General features: G+C 35.4%; 1 protein-coding gene across 3 annotated transcripts in view; it reads left to right on the plus strand.

Moving 5' to 3' along the window:
* The window catches only part of VPS13A (vacuolar protein sorting 13 homolog A), a 267298-nt gene that overhangs the window by 156260 nt on the left and 95262 nt on the right, over nt 1–15776 (plus strand). For all 3 annotated transcript variants that reach the window (XM_032427535.1, XM_032427534.1, XM_032427536.1), the window contains exons 36-39: nt 5724–5851; nt 6199–6368; nt 6925–7142; nt 7882–8114. In XM_032427535.1, coding sequence (XP_032283426.1) covers nt 5724–5851; nt 6199–6368; nt 6925–7142; nt 7882–8114 — 749 coding nt within the window. The remainder of the gene's footprint in view (nt 1–5723; nt 5852–6198; nt 6369–6924; nt 7143–7881; nt 8115–15776) is intronic.

Raw genomic sequence — 15776 nt, forward strand, 5'->3', positions numbered from 1 at the left:
GGTAGAATAATCAGCCCAATCCTTTATTAAAATATTCATGGTCAGGTTGAGAAAATAGCAAGAACTTAATCATAAAAGAAACCAGGATAACAGAATACTGTTTTTTTGAGTGAAACTGAAATAATTCAGGTAACAAGAGAATGTAAACAAACAGAAAACAAACTCTAATTCATAATCAGAGGATTTTGAGAATATAGAAACTGAATCTTACCATCACTATCTTCCACCCTCTCAAGATAAGGAAGAGTTCTTGGAACCCAAAAATATGATTGGTGAAATTTTGAAACAGAACAAATGCAGTAAGCATGAGGTTAAAATGTAAGTACTGAGTTGGAATATATAGTTGATGTAATCTCCCATGACACAGCAGAAAAATAAGCCACAGAGACATAAAATGAGATAAAACCTAAGAAGTATAGACCTTTCAAAAGTTCAAAAGTTGCAAAATCTAGAATAATAAGTATGTTAGGAGAAAGAACTGAGAAAATTGAAGAGAAGTATCTTTCAAAGAAATGATAGAAGAAAATCTCTAGAGCTAAATAAATATTGAAATCTTTGATATAAAAGATCTAACAAGTTTCAAACAGATGGAATAAACAAAGATTGCCCATGCAAACACGTTTTCTTGGAATGTCAGAAAAACAAAGGTCAGATTTTTAGTTTCAGAACAAAAGCAAGCTGTTTATTAGGGGCTTGGGAAAAAAGTGATTGGAATCAGATTATCATGAAAAAAACTGGATGGGATGGAGTAGATGGATGATTAAAAGACAATGGAGCACTATAGTCAGATTTCTAAGGAAAATGATTTTGAAGTTAGGATTCTATATATAGTCAAACCATAAAATGTGAAAACACAATAATTCTCAAATTTCTAGTGACTCAAAGTTTACTTCTTTCATACTCATTCCTAAAGAAGTTAGTTTGAAAATATAATCTAGCAAAACAAACAGGGAATCCAGGAGAAAGGAAAACATGGGATCCAAAAACAATGGGCCTCCTCAGAAGTCCATTGAAAAGGAATCCCAAAATTTTCTGTTTTATTGGCCTAGAAAGTCCTTGGTTTGCCGTAAGAAAAATTTTAAAAGGGGCGCCTGTGTGGCTCAGTCATTAAGCGTCTGCCTTTGGCTCAGGTCATGATCCTAGGGTCCTGGGATCGAGCCCCACATTGGGCTCCCTGCTCCACGGGAAGCCTGCTTCTCCCTCTCCCACTCCTGCTTGTGTTCCTGCTCTCGCTCTCTCTCTGTCAAATGAATAAATAAAATCTTAAAAAAAAAATTTTTTTTAAAGTTGAAGAATGTCTTTAAAAAGAAAGATAGCATAAATTTCATATAATATATAGAATGAGGGATTAATTAACTACATTACATAAGTGATATGGAAAAGATGACATGTTTTTGGTTCCTAAGAAGAGAGAAATCTCTACCAAATAGTGTAGTCTAGTCTAGAAGTGAAGTGGATTAAGATTTTGCACAAGAGATTCTCTCTTCTTTTTTGAGAGTTGGACTAGTTGTGATGTAGCAGCAGAAAAAAGTGTTATGATAAACTGTTAATTCTCTTCATTGAAAATTATCACATAGTTATAGTTAACACATGGAAAACTTACTGTGTAAATAAGAATGTAATTAACACATGTTAACGTAGAGCTTAAGACATAAATGCCAAAGCTGGAAGATAGGAGAGATAGAGGAAGTGGTAAGGACTTAAATAGTGGGGAGTGTAAAGATAATGTCTGAAATGAAATGAAAAATAGACATTTAAATACATTACAGTTTTAATAATTTTCTTGAAATTTGCACATACTCTGAAGTAGAAGGAATAAGGTAATGAATCCACACATACCCGTCAACACAGTTTCAACAACTGGTGTCGTGGCTGCCTTTATCATAGCTTTAACTCTGCATTTTCTTCCCCCACCCCATTAGATGATTTTAAAGCAAATCTCAGATGTTATACCTTTAATTGGTATTTAAGCAGTAAGAACTTTACTTTTTATTTATTTTATTTATTTTTTTAAGATTTTATTTATTTGAGAGAGAGAGAGCAAGAGTTGGGGCAAAGGGCAGAGGGAGAAGCAGACTCCCTGGGGAACCCAGTGTGGGGCTCGATCCCAGGACTCCGGGATCATGACCTGAGCCAAAGGCAGATGGTTAACTGACAGCCACCCAGGTGCCCCAGAACTTTACTTTTTAAATGTAGTCATAGTAACATTATCACAGTAATATATCCCATTAGCTATACTTCCTGTAAACCATGAATATCCTGGTAGGCTTCATTTTCTCCTGATTGTCTCAGAAATGTTTCTTTAAAAGTTTGTATTTTTTTTAACAATGATAAAGGGATCAATTCACAAAAAAGATCCAACAACTTTAAATGTACTGTAACTAATAATAGAGCTTCAAAACATGCAGCAAAAATTGACAAAACTAAAGGAAGAAATACACATACACAGAATCAGTGGTGGATTTAGCATACCACTCTTAGTAATTGATAGAATATAGACAAAAAAGTCAGAATATAGAACATTTGAACACTGTTAACAAACTGACCTGACATTAGTGTAATACTACACTCAGTAATTGCAGAATGCACTTTTTTTTTAAAGGGCTCTTGGAATATTCACAAGGATAAACTATTCTGGGGAGCCATGAAGTTTTCTGGTCATATGGAATTAAATTAGAAATCAGTAGCAATAGGGTGTCAAGAAAGCTTGAAATACTTGGACATTAAACAAGTTTTAAATAACCTGTGAGTCAAAAAAGACAAGGGAAATTAGAAAAGTGTTGAAGCTGGAAGGTAATGAACATAAAATCTAATAAAAACTGTGGGATGCAACTAAAGCAGTGCTGAAAGAACTTTGTAGCTATAAGGGATTTGATGAAGAAAGAACAAGAGTTTAAGAGATTAAATCTTTTGCCTGGAGAAAAAGAAGAGCAAATTAAATCCAGAGTAAATAAAAGGAAGCAGTAATACAGATAAGAGTAGAAATCAACGGAAGAGAAATAGATATACAGTGGAGAAAATTAGCAATGTCAGAGATTGTTTTCTTTGGAAAAAATTAATAAATTTGATAAACCCTTAGGACAAGGGAGAGAGAGAACAAATTATCAGTATCAGAATTAAATAGATATTGCAGATTGTTATCAGGACAATAAGGGACTATTATGAATAATATTGTGAGAATGAATTCTACAACTTGTTTGAAATGGACAAATTTCCTGGAAAACACAAAGTTGCCAAAACTGACATAAGAAGAAATAAGATGTCTGAGTAGCCCTGTATCTGTTAAAGGAATTGAATTCCAGTGATAAATTCTATTAAATACTGAAGTTTGAAATAATACCAGTGTTACACAGACTCATCTGGAAAATAAAGAGGAAACAATTCCTTGGCCATTTTCTAAAGCAAGCATTACCCTGGTTAAAAAAAAAAAAGAAAAAGACTTTTCAAAAAAAGAATATCACACACCAATATCCTTCATGAACACAGACATGGAAATTCTTAACAATATATTAGCATACTGAATCCAGCAATAAGGATATAGGATATTTCATCTTGACCAGGTGAGAATTATCCCAAAATGCAAAGTTGGTTTGACAGTCAAAAATCAATTAATATAATAAACCAAATTAATAAAGAGGGAAAAAATCATATCTCAATAGATGCCGGAAAAGCATTTGACAAAATTCTGCACCTATTTGTGATGAAAACTAAGAATATCTAAAAGGCATACTTAATGCTGAAGTGTTAAGTTTTCCCCCTAAAGTAGACACAAGTCAGAAATGTCCACAATCATCATACCAGGTTAACTCATAGTCATGGTCAGGGTAATAAGGCCAGGAGAAGGATTAATAGATCTAAAGAGTAGAAAGAAGTAAAAATGCCTTTGAGTAGGTAGCCAGGAAAAAACCCAAAACAAAGGGCAAAAAAAATACTGTGAAAGACAAAGATTTATACTATCTGATTTCAAAATTTGCAGTAAATCTAAAACAAGTTAACACAGATTTTTAAAAAAGAGTCCAGAAAACACACAAGTAGAGTCAACTGATTTTCAACAAAGACTAGTCAATAGGGAAAGGATAAACCTTTTAACAGGAAAAATTGAACTTTGTTCCTTAATGCCATACACAGAAATTAATTTGAGGTGGATGAAAGACATATATTTGAAAGCTAAAACTTTTAAGCTTCTAGAAGAAACCATAGAAGAGTATCTTCATGATCATGGGATCATAAAACACTAATCATAAAAAGTTGATAGACTTCATAAACCTTTTTAGCTTCTCCTTATCAAGAGATGGTATCAAGATTGTGAAAAGTGAGGCCTCAGTCTGGTATACATATTCATGATATGTGTATCTGACATTGTTTTCATATCTAGAATACCTGAAAACTCATTGAAATTAATAACTTAAATAATTACCAGATGAGTTGGATACTTGGGAAAGGATGATATATTAAATGGAAAGTAAGCAGATGAAAATGTGCTAACATAGTTACTTATCAGGAAAACTTCACTTTACCAGATGAGTCAGATTTTAAGACTGACAGCTGCAAGTATTGATGAGAGTTTGAAACAACTGAGACTTAGGTAATGCTGTTGGGAATGTGAAATAGTATAACTACTTAGAGTTCGGCAATTAACATATATCTACCCTGTGACAAACAATTCTAGGTCCAAGTATTTCTTCTACCCCCTCCAAAATAGGTGTATATATACACTAAATGACTTACTCATGAATATTTGTAGCAGATTTATTCATAATCGCTTAAATATGGAAACAACCCATATGTTCATCAGTCTAGAATAGGTAAATTGTGTATTTTCATAGACTGCGTAAGAAAGCGTTAACTACTGATACGTGTGACAATGTGGATGAATGTCAGAAATATGTTAACTGCCTGAAGCCAGACATGAAACAGGTTTTACTTTAAATGTTACTCTATGTAGAATTTAAGAACAAACAAAACTAACCTTTGTAATTAAAATTAGAATGGTAGGGAGGTTGGGGAAGAGCTGGAAAAGGGTATGAGAGAACTTTCTGGAATGATGTAAATATTCAGTGTCTTAATGGGAGTGTTGGTAGCATGGATGTACAAAATCTCATTAAATTGTTCAGCTAAGATCTACGTATTTCACTGATGTAAATTTTACCTAAATTAAAAATAAGTTACGTGATGTGGTGGCACTGGTCTCTGCAGTTGGGTAGCATGATAATTAGCAATTGCTATGTTTTAATAAAAAGCCCGTTTAAAATATTCCATGTACATATAATGCCTTGACTCAAAATGTGGAATGCAGGAAAGAATGAATTTTGGATCCTCCTTTTCAGTGGAACAGTTGTTTAAAATATCTAAAATATCTTGTTTGGTTTTAGTTTTTTGAAGTAAAATTTGAATATTAAAGTATGCGCCAGGTAATCTAATAAGTATTTTATACATGCTCTTTTATTTAATCCCCAAAACAAACCCAGTGGTTAGTTCTATTATTCTCACCTTACAAAAATGGAAACGGAGGCACCAAGTGTTTTATTCCTAAGCTATTATGGAAAGAATCCTAAGCTGGGAGTTACTGAGTTCAACTTCTGAATTTTCTAATCTTTATTATTTTGTTGAGTAACATTATTCTCCATATTTAATTGAAAATTCTGTTAAACCTCGTTAAAACCTATTTTAATGACTTCTACCTTTCTTGACTTTTTTATCCAATAACTTTTAACTTTTCCAAGGAACAACTGTAGTGACTGCTGCCGTGGTGGAAATACATTCACAGGCCTCTCAAGTTAAGACAACACTGAATATGAGCTTCAGGACCGACTATCTCACCATGGTACTGTATAGTCCAGGTCCTGAACAGGTGAGTTAGGGAGAAAAGAAAATATTTTCTCACATGATGAAAATTATATAGGTGAATGCTTATTATTAAAGTAACAGTTGTTAATATTTCATATACATTTTGGAGTCTCTTTTCCTCTGAAAAATGTTACTGATCATTTCACTTTAATAACGGATTTAACCATTACCCTTTTAAGATGAGTTATCTTTCCTATAGGCAGCGATGTAAAAAATAAATTTTTAAATTAAATTTTTTTTGAACTTTCATTAGCAAGCCCTATGGAGATAGAGAAGGTGGTAGTTTGTATCTTAAAATATGTATTAGACTTTGTTTTTGTGTAAAATTTGTATTGATTTCCTCTTCCACAGACTTCCTTTACAGATGTTCGTGATCCTTCTTTGAAGCTTGCTGAATTTAAGTTGGAGAATATCATAAGCACTGCAAAAATGTATACAGATGACTCAACATTTTCTTCCTTCTCATTAAAAAACTGTATTTTAGATGATAAAAGGCCTCATGTCAAGAAGGCAACTCCTAGGTAATAGTGTTTTACTTGAGAAATGTTTGATGATATTTTATAAAACATATTCCCAAAGTTGCATGTTTGTTTTCTGGGTACATCCCAAGATCTTCAGAGCTTCAATTTAATGGAGTTATGGTTCTCAGTCAACATTTAAAATGTCCTGGTTCAGTTATGTGCTGTTCTTACTCGATGGTCAGTGGAGTTAAGTAGAAATAATCAGTGCAATTAAATTGGATTTTTAAATTAATCTCTATTATCTAAATTATTATTGATCTCTGCAAGTTGTAAACATGAAAACATGAAAAATTAAGGGAAAACATGAAAAATTGAGACAAATATGCTGAGATTCTAAGTTCTGATTTCTTACAGAGTACTTCCTAGTTTATGAAACAGTTGTGCTCCGGAAGTTTCTAAGTCTGTTGTTTGAAGTACTTTGTGATCTTCCTAGGAGAAATAACTTCAGAATGCTGGTTTGCTGTTAGTAAAATGGATAAGAGGTCTTTTGCCTTTTATTGGTGTGTTTGGTTATTTGTAAGATACTCACAGGAATTGTTATTATTGTGTTTTTCAGAATGATAGGACTGACAGTCGGGTTTGACAAAAAGGACATGATGGATGTAAAGTATAGAAGAGTCAGAGATGGTTGGGTGACTGATTTAGTCCTTCAAGAAACATATATTTGTGCAAGTGTGGAATTTCTGCTGACAGTTGCAAATGTCTTTCTTGAGGCCTACACCACAGGCACTGCTGTGGAAACCAGTGTTCAGACATGGACTGCGAAGGAAGAAGGTTAGTTATTAGCCCAAATATGTCATATCTGTATTACTGAAGAGCTACAGTAGCACTCACCATTGATTACCTTTCTAGATGATGAGGTTAAGTGAATCGCAGTGTCTCTGTCAAATAATTAAATAAATATCTTTAAAAAATAAAAAAAATAAAATTTTTATTTTTCAGAGGTAAAGGGAAAACTTAAATGTGCTTTCTGGTAGAATGCGCAGTTTGCCTGTTTTTCAGGATGTAAATGTATACTGGGTTCACAAATTATGAGACCTATATTAGAATAAGCAAAATATACTTCCCCACAGGCAGCAATTTCAAAGAATTTTTTTGACGAAAACAAGTAGGGAGAGTAACAAACCAACCATTACTTTTCATAATTAAAGATAATATTGTAACTTAAATTTCTCTTTTATTTTTGTTATTTTTATAGCTCTCCACTATCTTTTACATATTTCATTCATGGTGGTAGAGCAGAAGTAGTATCAAGGTGAGAGCTGGAAACTAAGTTTCCAGCTCTGCCATTAAAGGGTTTTTTTCCCCACATTTTTAAATGTTCTGAAGACTATAACATCTTGAACTCTTAAACTAAGAAAATTGCAGTAGATTCCTTTGGGATCGAAGATTCTTTTATTTTTTTTACTTGAAATGAAAAAACATTTTCTCACAAATAATTATTCATCAACAATATGTATAGCAAAGATTTATACATATTTTAAAATGTGAACTTATTTTTGTTTGTATTTAGTATCTGTACAGGAATCAGAGAAGTGGGAAATTAATATTATTATTAAAAATCCTGAAATTGTGTTTGTGGCTGATATGACAAGAAGTGATGCTCCTGCATTAGTCATTACAACACAATGTGAAATTTGTTGGAAAGGTGACCTTGAGAATAATACAATGACTGCTGCCATTAAAGATCTTCAAGTGAGAGCATGCCCATTTCTTCCAGTCAAGAGAAAAGGCAAAATCACGACTGTGAGTTTACTCTTTCATTATCTGCTTAATTGTAAACTATTTTGGATTTAGTATATACCACTTTAGAAAACTACCTGAATACTTTTACCTTTTTTTCTTCTCAGAGAGCCTAGTCTATATTATTATTACACCAGCTTTGAAACTCTTTTCTTTCCCCAGTTGCTCCTTGGTGTTGTATGTATTTGTGGGAATAGTTGAAGATGTTGTTTTCATCTGGACACTTCTCAAAGACCTCACCGTGGCTTTCTGACCACATCAATTCCTCTTAGGTCTTTGAGACTTTCTACCAGTTGTTTGCTTTGTTGTTTCAGTTTTATTATTTTTAATCTTTTTCTCCCATCTGGACATTTTTGCTCGGATATGTTTTTTCTTTTCTACATATAACTTATTTGAACATTCAGCCATTTGCTTTAATAAACATCGCATTTACGTTTTACTCTCTGATAGCCTCTTGGCCTTCCACCTCTTCATAACTGATTAGTTTATTTCTTCAAAGACATACATCTTTTTCAACTACCTATTACTTCTACTACTCATATAGAACACTTATAAAATGTGCAGACGTCTGCAAGGAGTAGTGGAAGCATAAATGTAGTAGTAGCATAAATACCATCAACATGGAAATATAAGCTATAATTGTGTTATAAGTAAATACATATATATTAGGATACAAGAGAGTTTATTTTCCTAGTTTGCAAGGCTGATGGCTCACCACTAAGAAAAGAGGAAATAGAAATGGAGGGGATACGGATTCTCTTTTAGGTTATAATTTAGAAATTTTACATATATTTCTTTTATTTATATCTGTTTGGCTTTGTTAAAAGACAAAATCCAACCAAGTAAATTTGAAGATCTAATTGGCTTTATTAAGCAGTTCATGCATTTGGCTGCATTCCATCTAGCAAAAAGAAGCTCATAGGTACGAGTTCTATAAAATGAAGATTCTTTATAGGAAGGAGGATGGGGCAAGGAAGTTATTAGCAGAAGAAAGGGTTGTCTCAGAGAAGGTCATGTTCCCTAAGGGGGAAAAGAGGGAGTCTTCTTGGTGGATTAAATTATCGTCCTTTGGGGGATGGAGAAGGGTCTACGTGACAGATTACCTCATTGGTGCAGGACAAAAAATTCCAGATCGACTAAGACTGCATTTCTGGGGAAGGTTGAGATGGCAATTAGGTTAAGTATTAAGTTTAGTGATTTAGCCTGGCATACATGACTCCATCTTGATCCCGTGGTTTTCTTTTTAACAACTGGAACTTAGCTGTATGACCACACTTATCTTCACAAAGGGTTGGGAAATGTGGTCTTTTTTTCTGAGCTACCTTTTGCTCAGATAAAACTTTTATTTCTATAGGAGTTTCATGAGCTCGCTGTGAAGGCGCACACACAACTTGTGTCTTCCCACAACGTCAGCTTTATTCAATCATAAAGCAAAGTTAAATCACAATTAGAAAGCGGGTTCAGGATTCCAAAGTCAGTGACAATTCACCATATGATTAAACTTGGCTCCTTACACAGCACACAAAGCAGGACAGAAGACAAACCGCCCAACAAACGAGGTAACAGAGGGGTGCAGGAAGTGAATGAACCAAACACGAAGTCAGTCTGTGGGTGCGCAGTTGAGATAAGGCCTCTGTCTGGCCCAGCTCGGCACTTGGCACTTACTGCTTCTGATGTTCAAGCAGGGAAGGATCTTGGTTCTGTTTGGAGATCAATCAGGCAGAGCCTTCAGGGACAGTTGCCCTTTTTAAGTGGTCAGACATAGAGGGATCAGGTCTGAAGAGTCTGACAGTTTACTGCCCAAATCCTCCCCTTTTCAAAGGGATTTAATCAGTTTTGGGTCTCTGCAGACCTCCTCTGGTTCTGCTGCTTATCAGTTCTGGAGGGTCAGCTGACATCGGTCCCGGCAGTATCTCCTAGCTGCAGTACCTTTAACGGCTTGCGTCGTTGCTGAGCACAGGCTCCTGCTTGACATGAGAGACTCCATTTTGCTCTCCACAAGGAGATATCAGGTAACAATTAGAGGTCCTGCCCTATTGGTTCACTCAGAGGTTTCTTCCTTTTTCCACACAAATAATTCATATTTGTCTTTTCTCACCCATAGAACATACTCCTCTCGTCCTTAAGGGATACAGTCTCAGAGTCCAGGATCTTTAGGTGATAGTTTTCTTTGTTCAGTCTGCTGTGACTTCTCTTTTTTGATAATCTATTAACTAATAGACAAATAAGCCACGGCATTTCAGCAAACACTCCATCACCACACACACAACCACTATATAATGGTGGTATAAGGACAGGATAATTGCAATTTAAAAACCCCTTCAGAAAAGTAAGAATGGGGAGCACTTAGTAGTCACTTATCCATAACGATTATCACATCCTTCTGAGCAGAAATGTGAAAACTTGAAGCTCTTGCAATGGAGTCAAGTTCTTGGGAGAGCCCGTGTTGGAGTCTTCCATTCTCACTCCCATGGAAAAACATGGTCATTTCCTCAGGTGGCCCCAGCTTTCCCCTCTAAAAGATTTTTTTTTAAAACGATTATTCTCTGTAGACACATCTGAAGTGGCTATTGTCTTTTTTGGGGAGCTGCAATGTTTCCACAGCTTACTTCCTACTGAGTTGGTTACTTGGAGATTGCTCTAGCAGTTGAATTAACAAAAGGCTTTTTTGCATGGCTGATAATGGTTTCTTTGGCAGTTTTTCATTCCTTGAACATTTAGTTTAGTTCTAGGTAGTTCCAGGTGTAAGCAACCATAACCAAAGAATGCATTCATTCATTTATTCTAGAAAACTCCTGTTTTATTTACTAATCTCTATATTCTACTGATTCTGCCTTCATCCTGATTTAGTAAAGGCTCCTTTAGGAATAAGTTTGGGCAAGGGGGACAGGCACCATCTGTACTCTAATTTTTGTTGTTTTTGCCACGGGCCAGTTCCCATGTTTGATTTTAACAAATTGCCAGAGAAAGACTAGGAGCTGCAGTCTTATCTCTTGCTGAGGCTACTCTTAGACCCTGAGTCTCCTCAGCATTTTCCTTTCTCTTGTAGGGCTTTGCAAACAGCAGAATGAAGGAGCTAATAAATAGCAACATTCTAAATATTCTAAACCTGTCTGGCAGTAGGCTTTTTTCTAAAGTACATTGTCTGCCTTCCTAGGTATCACCAGTAGTAGCAGTTTCACCAAATATTTTGCTATGGCATTGTTAAAGTCATCAGCTTTGTATTTTTGTAGCCGGCGGGCAGGGGTGCAAGAGCACCTGGCTCTGGGGTCCCAAACAGACAGCGTTTGGCCACTGGCCACTTGCACAATCCAGAGGCAGAGACATGAGTGGCGTTGAAACAAGGAAGGAATTTATTTCAGTGAGGCCAACACCGAGAACACAATGGGCCAGTATCTCAAAGGTTGTCTCCAAAGTGCCAAAAACGTTTCTAGGTTTATATAAAGAAAAAGCGGGGCAGAGGTCATGGGTCCATGCAGGTGGGCGGTAAAGGTCAGGTCGATCATTTTCTTGGGGTCAGTCACTTGGGGTCTTGTTGGTTCAGGGCTTCCTGTCTGCTTAAGGGGTAGTTTCAGTTCCCATCAGGGAATGCTTTGCCCCCAAGGTCTTTTGCCTGAGTTAAGAACTAACATGGAAAGAAAAACTTAATCATTTAGAAAGTACAGATAGAGGTCAAAATGGAGGTAGTTGATGTCCTTTCTCATTTTAAAATATCCCATGCCCATTAAGTTGCTAAATCAGTCAGCTATTTTGACTTTGTTACAGTGGTGCCAACTTCTAGGTATGAAATTCTGTATTAGGATATTAGGCTGCTGTAACAAGAGATACCCCCCTCCCCCAATGAAGTAGCAAAAGCATGGTTTAATTACATTTAAAAGATTCTTTCCATTTTGTTGCTGGGCTATTCCTAGGATGTAACTTAATCTGCTTGTTCAAAGAAATTGATTTTTTCTTCTTGGTCCCATTCTGTTGACCATTTTTGAAATTGCTGACCATTCCACTCTATCTAGCAAATAGCCTTCTGCTTAGTAATGCAGCTCAAGAATTTGACAAATAATTTGAAGGTAAATCACTTCCAAGATTTGAGAGAACTTCTCTGTCCCTCCCCACCTCCCACCCCTTGGGGACTTTCCAAGGTTGCCTTGGTAGCTTGCTTCTACTTTGAAGCAGACTTTTTTAACATCACTTTCAACGTGTAGATGGATTATTACTGTGCTACAAGTTGCTTCCTTCACAGATGGAAATAGAAGTCTAGGGAAGGAGATTTTTAGCTGGGTAACCGTGTGTTAAGGGAAACTTCTAAGATTATAGGGAATTTTGAGAAGTGTATTTATGGCCAACCAGCAGTTTTGGCCACATACATTTTGATAAGTTTTGTTAGTGGAACTTTAATTGATATTGTATTCATTTTATATTAAAATCAAGTTTCTTTTTTTTTTTTTTTTTAAAGATTTTATTTATTTATTTGAGACAGAGAGAATGAGAGAGAGAGAGCACATGAGAGGGGGGAGGGGCAGAGGGAGAAGCAGACCCCCTGCCGAGCAGGGAGCCCGATGCGGGACTCGATCCCGGGACTCCAGGATCATGACCTGAGCCGAAGGCAGTCGCTTAACCAACTGAGCCACCCAGGTGCCCCTAAAATCAAGTTTCTTAATTTAATATTAATTGGGGTCCATGGATGCTTAGTAGAACTTCATGAAAGTTTTAAAAATATATGTAAAGTGTTGTAAACATGTATTTTTCAAAAAGAGAATTTATTTAATTTTCAAGGGATATATGGCACCAAATTTTTCTACCCATTTTAACATATGGGATATTCTCATCTTTGCTTCCTGTATAGATTTATATTTGACCTTATTGCATCCACTAAGGTTTTATAATAATTTCTGAATAAATTCCGAAATCCTAATAAAAACTAAATCATGATCCACATATTGAATTTATTTTATATCATCATAAATAGCTATCAGCTTTTTTTTTAAGTTTTTATTCAAATTCCAGTTAACATACAGTGTAATATTGTTTCAGGTGTACAGTACGGTGATTCAACACTTCCACACAACACCCGGTGCTCATCACAATAATTACACTCCTTAATCCCCATCACCTGTTTAACCCATCCCCGCACCCACCTCCTCTCTGGTAACCTTAGGTTTGTTCTCTACAGTTAAGAGTCTGTTTCTTGGTTTGCCTCTTTCTCTCTCTCTCTTTTCTTCCTTCCCTTACGTTCATCTGTTTTGTTTCTTAAATTCTTAAATGAGTGAAATCATATGGTATTTGTCTTTCTCTGACTGACGTATTTCACTTAGCATAATACTTTGTAGCTCTATCCATGTCGTTGCAAATGGCAAGATTTCATTCTTTTTGATGGCTGGGCTGTCAGCTTTTTGTTTTTTAAAAGATTTTATTTATTTGAGAGAGAGAGAGAGCACGAGCTGGGTGAGAGGCAGAGGGCGAAGTAGACTCCCCGCTGAGCAGGGAGCCCAATGCCGGGCTTAATCTCGGGAGTCCAGGATCATGACCTGAGCTGAAGGCAGACGCTTAACTGACTGAGCCACCCAGGTGCCCCTGGGCTGTTAGCTTTTTTAACGAATTTATCTTATTCTCTAATTTTCCTAAACTTGTTACCTGTACTAATATTTTTAATGATGTTAGATTTTCTAAAAATCACCTGTAAAAGTAACATTGTTTGTTCCTTGAATGACAATAATGATTTGTCCTCATTGTATTCCCGTTATTAAGTTAGGTGATATTAGTATTATTTTAATATTTGCTTGTGCATTTATATATAAAACCTTTAGCATGTTGAGAAATTTTCCCTAATTTTGAAAGAATCTTAATCATGAATAAATGTGGAATTTTATTGAGTGCTTACTACCATCTATTGAAAGAAGTATAGTATTTTTACTGTTCTTATAATAAATCACATTAATAGTTTTTCCTATGGCATATTAGCCTTACATTTATGGGTAAGATACCCTAAATTGGAGACTATTTTAATTTCTTCTGTATTTTGTTAAAAGTATTTTAGGGGATTCTATAGTAGAAGACTAACTCTCCTGTAAGAGTGAGGGGGCAATTTATAGTGAGCTCTTGTGAGTTTCTGTAGATGTTGTCTATAGCCTAAGATTGCTTCTTTGAAGAGGAAGCAGTAGCAGCAGGAAAGGAATGCATCGGTAGTGAAAATCACATAAGACTGGGAGCAGTTAGGTGAGAGTAGGAAGGAGAAAAAAAAAATGATAGAAATAGCATTGAAATCACAATGGTTATAGTTGAAGACAATACTAGGAAAACAGTTCCATTTTAAGAAATGATTTTACATCATTAAATCCATCTATATGTACTGTGTTACAACTTGACTGTAATGTAGTTTTGGCATAAACACATTTACTGTTAATTACCAGCTACATTTTTAATCTTCAATAACTAGACTTGAAAATAAAGAAATTGGGTAAGGATCAACATATACCTTCGTATTTATTTTGGAAAGGGGCTATTACGAAAAGTTTCTAAGTTATAGAAAAACTTTTATATGTATAATATTTTTTGGTTTGGTTTTGTCTTACGTGAGATGAAGAGATAACACAAATTTTACGTTGAAAATCTTGGATCATGTATTGTAAAGTGGTTATAATTTTCTGTCCTTGAAGTTTAAGAAATAATAAACTGAATATTTATGTACTGGTTGATCTTGCTAATTTTATTAGGATAATGGTAGATTTTAATGTGATTTCTTTGGGGAATGGGTTTGGATGTCATTTTTTTTCCCTTGATTTATTCTTCATTGTCAGTATAAGCAGAACTCTTAAGATGGCCCCCAAGATTTCTATTCCCTGTTGCATGTGCCCAGTATAGTCTTCTCTTGAATGTGTATAGGATCAGTAAATGTAATTAAGTCACTAATCAGTTAACTTTGAGTTAATCAAAAAGAGATTCTGGGTGGGCCTAACCTAATTTTTTAAAATGGTGAAACACCAAAATGATGGTTTCCTGCTGACCTTGAAGGAGCAAACTGGGGAGAAGACCACATGGCAAGAACCTGTGAATGACTAGTAGGAATAGAAAGCAGTCTCTGGCCAACAGCTAGCAAGCAAATGGAGATCTCAGTCTTAGGGCCACAAAGGCATGAATTGTACCAACAACCTGAAGGAGCTCGTTTTTACGAGTAAAATTAAATTTTACTATATTAAATAAAACACATGGATGAGATAAAATATGGATGAGAAGTATCTCATCCATATATGATGAGATAACAGATTTCCCTAGTCAGACCTTCAGGTGAGGACAACCAGGTGACTGATACCTGATTTCAGCAAGATTCCTGACCCATGAAAACAGGGAAATAATAAATTTGTGTTAAGTTACTAGGTTGGTAGTAATTTGTTAGGCAGCAGTAGGAAACAAATACAGATGTTTGTCCCAGTAGCAAGATGCTGTTGTAGCAGCTATTTCGAACGTGGGAGCAGCTTTAGAGTGGGTAGTATGCAGAATCTGGAGGAATTTTATGGAGATGGGTAGACAAAACCTCAGTTGGGTTGAACAGACTCTTGGTAGGAATATGGTCGTTGATGATGCTGCCAACAGAGGGCCTACAAGGAAGGTGAAAGATGTGTTATTGGAAATTAAAGGGATGGCCTGAAATGTAGTGACAAAGAGCTTTGCAAA

The sequence above is a fragment of the Phoca vitulina genome, unplaced genomic scaffold (assembly GCF_004348235.1).
Source record: "Phoca vitulina isolate PV1807 unplaced genomic scaffold, GSC_HSeal_1.0 scaffold37, whole genome shotgun sequence".
NCBI lineage: Eukaryota > Metazoa > Chordata > Mammalia > Carnivora > Phocidae > Phoca > Phoca vitulina.